An 8,495-nucleotide genomic window follows, 5' to 3' on the forward strand; every position below is an offset into this window, starting at 1 on the left:
AATTAGCTGGGTGTTGTGATGTGCACCTATAGTCCCAGCTACTTGGGAGGCTGGGACATGAGAATTACTTGAACCTAGGAATGGAGGTTGCAGTGAGCCGAGATTGTGCCACAGCACTTCAGCCTGGGCAACAGAGTGAGACTTTGTCTCAAAAGAAATCAATAAATAAAATACAAAATAAAAAAATAGATAAGATTGCAGAGTTGTGCCGCGGAAGCGTGCTGGTCCTATCCATGTAGCAAAGGTTGATTTCATACACAAATGTCACAATAACTGTTTTCTTTTTGTTGTTGTTGTTTTTTTTGAGACAGAGTCTTGCTTGGTTGCCAGGCTGGAGTGCAGTGGCATGATCTCGGCTCACTGCAAGCTCCGCTTCCTAGGTTCTTGCCATTCTTCTGCCTCAGCCTCCCAAGTAGCTGGGACTACAGGTGCCCACCACCATGCCCAGCTAATTTTTTTGTATTTTTAGTAGAGGAATTTCACCATGTTAGCCAGGATGGTCTCGATCTCCTGACCTCACGATCTGCCTATCTCGGTCTCCCAAAGTGCTGGGATCACAGGCGTGAGTCACCGCACCCAGCCACAAGAACTTTTATACCCACCCCTGAAAGAAAGCCCCGATTGCCTTCCAAAGAAGCAGTATATGGACTAATGCATGGGCTGTCCCAAACAGCTCTGGAAAGATAAACAGAAAACAGAAAATGACACGCTAAGCCCTTGAGGCCAAAATGCCCTTTCCCAGAGCAGCTGCCAGAAGACAGGGAGCAGGATCAGGTTGGGGGTCGCTTCTGGGTGAAGGGGAGAATGGTCAGACCCGGGCAGGGGTGTTGGAGCCTGGTCGGCCTCACTGGAACAGAAGAGAGCTGCTTCATGATGCTCAACTGACTGGCAGAGCCTTGCATAACCCAAGTTCTCATGATACAGAGAGGCCAGCCAGTGCGGGGACAAAGACAGGCACACACTGAAATGTTTTCCTGGAAAACAGGGCCCAGTTGCATCTCTCAAATGGGACCAGATTGGAAGGGAGACAAGCTGGTTTGGGCAAACGAGGCCACTTCTGGATGAGCTCCCAAACTAGATGGTGCCGAGGGCCCTGGACCTGGCAGCTGGGCTGGACATCACACGGCCCTGTATTCCAGGAAATGGCATCTCAGCACTTGTCTGGCCAGTTCTCCAAAAGAACCATCCACAGGCCATTTTTCCATTGCCCTCCTATGCACAGACTGGGCAGGGCCTGACCAGAAACTCTCCTTGAGGGTTTTCAGTCACTGCCAAAACTTGAGCCCAGCAGTGAGGATGTGATGTTAAAAAGTAACTCTGGGTCAGGCGGTGGCTCATGCTTGTCCACCCAGTGCTTTTGGGAAGCTGAGCTGGGAGGATCAATTGAGGTCAACAGTTCAAGGCAACCTGAGGAACAGAGATCTCTACAAAAAAAAATAAAAATAAAAACTAGCGGCCGGTGTGCGGTGGCTCAAGCCTGTAATCCCAGCACTTTGGGAGGTCGGGACAGGCGGATCATGAGATCGGGAGTTGGAGACCGCCTGGCCAATATGGTGAAACCTCATCTCTACTAAAAATACAAAAATTAGCCAGGTGCAGTGGCGGGCATTTGTAATCCCAGCTACTCGGAGGCTGAGGCAGGAGAATGGCGTAAACCCGGAGCGGAGCTTGCAGTGAGCTGAGATCCGGCCACTGCACTCCAGCCTGGGCAACAAGAGCAAAACTCCGTCTCAAAATAAAAAAAAAAGAAAAAGAAAAAAAGAGGCCAGGCGTGGTGGCTCATGCATCCCAGCACTTTGGGAGGTTAAGATGGGTGGTTATCTGAGGTCAGAAGTTCGAAATCAGCCTCACCAATGTGGCAAAACCCATCTCTACTAAAAATACAAAAATTAGCCAGGTGCAGTGGCGGGCATTTGTAATCCCAGCTACTCAGGACACTGAAGAAGGAGAATTACTTGAAGCTGGGAGGCTGAGGTTGCAGTGAGCTGAGATCGCACTATTGCACTTCAGTCTGGGCAGCAAGAGTGAGATATTGTCTCAAAAAACAAACAAACAAACAAAATATGTGAAAACAATAAAAGCTGCATACGGCAAAACCATAGCTAACCTACTACACAATGGGGAAAACTTGAAAGCATTTTCCTCTGTAAACAGGAACAAGATGAAGATGCCGGTTCTCACCACTCCTATTCGACATCACACAATCAGGCAAGAGAAAACAGTAAAAGGCATCCACATTGGAAAAGAGAACATCAAATTATCCTTGTCTGATGAAGATGTGATTTAGATCTAGAAACATGTAAAGCCTCCACCAGAAAACTCCTAGACTTGATAAATAAATTAATACAGCTATTTGCAGGATATAGAATCAACAACAACAACAATCAGCAGCACTTCTATACACCAATAATGGTCTGGTTGGGAAAGAATTAAGAAGGCAATCCCATTTACAATAGCAACAAAATGGAAAAATGTATGCCACAGAAGAAATTTTACCAAGGAGGTGAAAGATTTCTACAAGGAAAACTACAAAACACTGAGAAAATGTTTAAGAGGAGAGAAAGAAATGGACAATCATTTCATGCTCATGGTAGGAATTCATAGCATCAAAGTGACCACACTGCCCAAAGCAGTCTAGAGACTCAATACAACCCCTACCAAAATACCAATGTCACCACTCACAGAATTGGAAAGTCCTAAAATTCACAAAAAAGAACTAAAAAAAAAAAAGAGCTCAAAGACTCAAAGTCATCCTCAGCAAAAACAGCAAAACTAGAAGCATTCCATTTCACTGCAAATTGCAACTACAAAATGTTTGACAAGTGTATAGTTACCAAAATAGTATAATCCTAGCATAAAACTAGACATTTAGATCAATGGGACAGATGAGAGCGCCCAGAAAGACAGCCATATGTTCACAGCCAATTGATCTTTGACAGAGCCGACAGAAACACACACTGGGGAAAGGACCCCCTCTTCAATGAATGGTACTGGGAGGGTTGGATAGCCACATGTAGAAGAATGAACCTGGACCCTTATCTCTCAGCATATACAAAAGTCACCTCAAGATAGATCCAAGACTTGAATGCTAAGATACAAAATTACGAAAACACTGGAAGGAGAAAACTCTTCTAGACCTCACTCTAGGCAAGGAATTTATGACGGGCTCAAAAGCCCAACATGGAGAAGGATGAGCTGGACGATGGTCCTTTGGACCTGTGTCCAGCAGAACCCCTGACAGCGCACGAGGGAAACTTAGAGGCCAGGTTCCCCCTTGCTGTGCCCACGCAGGAAGTGGTGTTGCTAGGGTGAGAGGCCGGCCCAGACTTGCATGTGCAGCCTACCTTATTTGCAGTGGCACTGGGTCCCCGACTTGCAACTGGGGGTGTCTGCTTAAATGGTCCCCCAGGAATGTGATGGAAAGTAAAGACAAAAGTGCCACCCAACAGTGTTGCTCCCTGCGCCAGGTCCCACAGTCACCATGGATGTGCTCAGCCTGGGGGCCCCCTGGTGTTCAGGCCCCCTCATGCCCCATTGCCATGTGTGGTTCTCAGGGCCTTTCTCTTTGCCTGTTTTCTTCTGAGGGAACTCAGAGCTGGGGCTGCCTCTCTGCTCCCAAAGCCTGTGGGTGTGGCTGCAGGGGTGGAACTGGCTCCAGAAGTGCCAGGCCTTGGGCTTCTCATGCTGCCCTCCATGCTTGCAGCTGGCAAGGGGGCAGGAATCAGCGAGGTGACCTGGGCTGAGTCCTGGGAGTGGGAAGAGGTGGCAGGAAAGGGATCCGAGAAGAACAGGGGGTCTGGTGGTCTGTGCATCTTCCCAGACACAGGAGCTGTAGAGGGAGCCTCTGCAGCAGATGCTAGGGGGGCCACTGGGCCCCGGGAGTCTTGGGACTTGTCTCTCTCCTGCTGTGCATCCATCCTGGGTGCTTTAGAAACAGCAGACAGACCACAAGTCCCTGTTGCAAGTGAGGACAAAGTGTGGGAAGGCCGGGAGGGTCTGCAGTCCCAGATGGCCTTGGCCTCACCCCGCAGTACACTGTTGTTACACTGGAATGCCGCCTCCTTCTCTAGGTCCAGGTCTTCAGCAGTGACCCGGAACCCCAGCTCTAAGGGAGGTGGCAGCATCAGAGGCTGCCCTGGTCTGCGTGGCAGCAGGGGAAACTTGCGTCTACGGGGCCTAGAGGCCTGGGATCTGGGGGAGCCATTCCTGGGGGCGAGTGTCTGCCCTGGTGTTGTATCTGCCACCTTTTCACACTGGGTGTGACCCGAAGGGATAGCCTGGCCTCACTCACTGTCTTTGAGGAATTGAGGGTCAGCTGACAGTGGGATGAAGCTGGCCCCTCCGTCGTCCTCCTCTGCTTTAGCCACGGGAAGCCTCCGGTGGAGCTGTAGGAGCTCGAGATGGCATTTCGTTTGGTGCACGAGCTCGTCCAGGAGGTCTGGGATCTCTGCTTATATCTGACTTCTGACCTCTGGGCACCTGCTGCAGCTGTGGTTGAGGCCTGGAAATGTGAAGGGCCTCCATCCACTCCACTCAGTGGGGACCGCAACGTGGGGGTCAATGTGGAGGGGGGAGGGGCCGCTGCAGCAGCTGCAGGAGCAGAAGTGCCAGGCCTTGTTCTTGTCATGCCCCCATCCGTGCTTGCAGCTGGGAAAGGGGCAGGAATGAGCGAGGTGACCTGGGCTGAGTCCTGGGGGTGGGAAGAGGTGGCAGGAAGGGGATCTGAGAAGGAGAACAGGGGGTCTGGTGGTCTGTGCATCTTCCCAGACACAGGAGCTGTAGAGGGAGCCTCTGCAGCAGATGCTAGGGGGGGCCACTGGCCCCGGGAGTCTTGGGACTTGTCTCTCTCCTGCTGTGCATCCATCCTGGGTGCTTTAGAAACAGCAGACAGACCACAAGTCCCTGTTGCAAGTGAGGACAAAGTGTGGGAAGGCCGGGAGGGTCTGCAGTCCCAGATGGCCTTGGCCTCACCCCGCAGTACACTGTTGATACACTGGAATGCCGCCTCCTTCTCCAGGTCCAGGTCTTCAGCAGTGACCCGGAACCCCAGCTCTAAGGGAGGTGGCAGCATCAGAGGCTGCCCTCGCCTGCGTGGCAGCAGGGGAAACTTGCGTCTACGGGGCCTAGAGGCCTGGGATCTGGGGGAGCCATTCCTGGGGGCGAGTGTCTGCCCTGGTGTTGTATCTGATGCCTTTTCACACTGGGTGTGACCCGAAGGGATAGCCTGAGGCCTGGCCTCACTCACTGTCTTTGAGGAATTGAGGGTCAGCTGACAGTGGGATGAAGCTGGCCCCTCCGTCGTCCTCCTCTGCTTTAGCCACGGGAAGCCTCCGGTGGAGCTGTAGGAGCTCGAGATGGCATTTCGTTTGGTGCACGAGCTCGTCCAGGAGGTCTGGGATCTCTGCTTATATCTGACTTCTGACCTCTGGGCACCTGCTGCAGCTGTGGTTGAGGCCTGGAAATGTGAAGGGCCTCCATCCACTCCACTCAGTGGGGACCGCAACGTGGGGGTCAATGTGGAGGGGGGAGGGGCCGCTGCAGCAGCTGCAGGAGCAGAAGTGCCAGGCCTTGGGCTTCTCATGCTGCCCTCCATGCTTGCAGCTGGCAAGGGGGCAGGAATCAGCGAGGTGACCTGGGCTGAGTCCTGGGGTGGGAAGAGGTGGCAGGAAGGGGATCTGAGAAGGAGAACAGGGGGTCTGGTGGTCTGTGCATCTTCCCAGACACAGGAGCTGTAGAGGGAGCCTCTGCAGCAGATGCTAGGGGGGGCCACTGGGCCCCGGGAGTCTTGGGACTTGTCTCTCTCCTGCTGTGCATTCATCCTGGGTGTTTTAGAAACAGCAGACAGACCACAAGTCCCTATTGCAAGTGAGGACAAAGTGTGGGAAGGCCGGGAGGGTCTGCAGTCCCAGATGGCCTTGGCCTCACCCCGCAGTACACTGTTGATACACTGGAATGCCGCCTCCTTCTCCAGGTCCAGGTCTTCAGCAGTGACCCGGAACCCCAGCTCTAAGGGAGGTGGCAGCATCAGAGGCTGCCCTCGCCTGCGTGGCAGCAGGGGAAACTTGCGTCTACGGGGCCTAGAGGCCTGGGATCTGGGGGAGCCATTCCTGGGGGCGAGTGTCTGCCCTGGTGTTGTATCTGATGCCTTTTCACACTGGGTGTGACCCGAAGGGATAGCCTGAGGCCTGGCCTCACTCACTGTCTTTGAGGAATTGAGGGTCAGCTGGCAGTGGGATGAGGCTGGCCCCTCCGTCCTCCTCCGCTTTAGCCACGGGAAGCCTTCCGGGGGGCTGTAGGAGCTCGAGATGGCATTTCGTTTGGTGCACGAGCTCGTCCAGGTCTGGGATCTCTGCTTATATCTGACTTCTGACCTCTGGGCATGGAGGTCTCTCTGCAGTGGCCCAGGCCTGGGCACAAAAGGAGAGGGGCCTCCATTGTCCCGCAGGGGCTGAAATGCAGACTGTGCATCTGCAGTGACCATGGGGACCCTTCTCTGATCATCAGGATTCTCTTGGTCTCTGGGGTCCTTGTCCTGCTCAGGCATCCCTGACCCGCTCTCCTTGAGGTCCCCTCAACAAGATCTTCCCTGGACACGAGTCTGGGGACAGCCGGGTGTTGCGGGCCCCAAAGGGGTGACTCTCTGCTCCTGGGCCCCACAGAGATTCCTTGTGCTCAGTGCAGTGGCTGAGCTGCAGGATGCCCTGGAATTTGGAGCACACAGCACTGGCTTGCTGTGGTACCTGTTCGATCAAATTGAAGGCAGGATCACCAGGAAGGAACACAGGGCTTGCAGGATCACGGAAAACCTTCTTGGAGTTGTCTTGACACCACTGATGCCAAGTGTCTGGATGCTTGTAGGATGGCCTGCCACTCCGTCCAGGGACAGGAGCAACGGGGAGATCCCACAAACAAAGTGAACTGTGGGATGGGCTGAACGGGCTCCAAGTAACTGAGTCCTACCAGCAGGTCCTCAGCCCCAGGCTGGGACAGGAATAAGGGGCACAGAGTGCCCAGGTAACCGCTCCTGGGAGCAGTGGGGAACCGTCCAACGCTTGAACTCTCAAGAGCTGGACTCTGAGGTCCTCGTCGAACTGCCAACTCCACCAAAGGCTAAGCGAGCAGTTTCTTCTGCTGCCGGGCAACGCGCCTTTGAAACCTGAGGGAGTGGGTGAGCCTGCACAGAATGGTGCGAGTCATAGAAGGACCTTAAGGGATTAGCCTGGCAAGATAATAGCGGGAAAGGCACCTGCTGGTTGCCAGGCAACGCATCTTTTAAACCCGAGGGAGTGGGTGGCCTGCACAGAATGCGCCAGTGACAGAGCGACCTTAACGGATTAACGTGGGAAGGTACCTGTGCAAGATACCTGCTGGCAATGGCGCGAGGCGGGCGTGGGGGTGGGTAGGCAATAGGTAGTGGAAGGAGAGACTCTCGCACAAAGGTCGCAGGAAGAACAAGCGCCCACAGTGGCTGCACATCCGCTAGTGGATCACTGAAGATTCCTGCTCTCCCGCTGAAGTGGAGATTGTAGTGAGCTGAGATCACACCATTGCACTCCAGCCTGGGCAACAAGAGCAAAACTCCGTCTCAAAATAAAAAAAAAAAGAAAAAGAAAAAAAGAGACCGGGCGTGGTGGCTTATCCCTGTAATCCTAGCACTTTGGGAGGTCGGGCGGACAGATCAGGAGATCAGGTGTTGGAGACCAGCCCGGCCAACATACTGAAACCGAGTCTCTACTAAAAATACAAATTTAGTCAGGCATGGTGGCACGCGCCTGTAGTCCCAACTACTCGGGTGGCTGAGGCAGGAGAATCACTTGAACCCGCAAGGCAGAGGTGGTTGTGCGCCCAGATCGCGCCACTGCACTCCAGCCTGGACAACAGAGTGAGGCAGGCTCCCTCTTAAAAACAAACAAAAAAAAGAGGTAAATGGTTATTAACTTAATGCACTTTTATGCCTGTGTTCTTCAATTTGCTTAGGAAACACTCACATTTGAGAGTTGGGACTGTGGCCCTGACTGTGGACATGAAATACATGGTTTCTTGCAAAAAATAGATACTGAATAATCACGATTTAGTTGAACTAGAAATCCCATTCAGTTTCTTCCGTATTTTTCCAAAATTTTCATCCTTTTTTTTCTTTCTTTCTTTCTTTCTTTCTTTTTTTTTTCAGACGGAATTTCGATCTTGTCGCCCAGGCTGGAGTGCAATGGCGGATCTCAGCACTTGCTGGCAATGGCGGGAGGCTGGGGGATGCTCCTGCAGTAGGTACTGGAAAGAGAGGCGCGAGCACAAAAGACATCCTAAGAGGAGGGGTTGCGCAATGGCTGCAGATCTGCCAGTGGATCACTGAAGATTCCTGCTGTCCTGCTGAGGTGGAGATTGCAGTGAGCTGAGATCGCACTATTGCACTTCAGTCTGGGCAGCAAGAGTGAAACTCCGTCTACAAAGACAAAAAGATAAAGAAAAAAGAAAAGAAAAGAAAAAAAGAGGCCAGG

At 52.7% G+C, this 8,495-nt stretch overlaps 1 protein-coding gene and 1 long non-coding RNA gene across 2 annotated transcripts; one reads left to right on the top strand and one right to left on the bottom strand.

Annotated features, from left to right (window-relative positions):
- Positions 1 to 3,300: 3,300 nt before the first annotated feature.
- LOC117096494 (putative POM121-like protein 1-like) lies at positions 3,301 to 7,476 on the bottom strand. The gene is given in 8 exon segments (XM_033233933.1): positions 3,301 to 4,282; positions 4,285 to 5,407; positions 5,410 to 5,484; positions 5,486 to 5,652; positions 5,655 to 5,766; positions 5,768 to 6,565; positions 6,567 to 6,870; positions 7,352 to 7,476. Coding segments are annotated over 8 exon segments (3,462 nt in total). The 3' UTR covers positions 3,301 to 3,524.
- Positions 7,477 to 7,723: 247 nt separating this feature from the next.
- On the top strand, positions 7,724 to 8,449 carry LOC117095909. The gene is made up of 2 exons (XR_004442240.1): positions 7,724 to 7,922; positions 8,171 to 8,449. It is a non-coding gene; the product is annotated as an uncharacterized LOC117095909 (long non-coding RNA).
- Positions 8,450 to 8,495: the final 46 nt, after the last annotated feature.

This window comes from Trachypithecus francoisi, unplaced genomic scaffold (assembly GCF_009764315.1).
Source record: "Trachypithecus francoisi isolate TF-2019V2 unplaced genomic scaffold, Tfra_2.0 Lachesis_group14, whole genome shotgun sequence".
NCBI lineage: Eukaryota > Metazoa > Chordata > Mammalia > Primates > Cercopithecidae > Trachypithecus > Trachypithecus francoisi.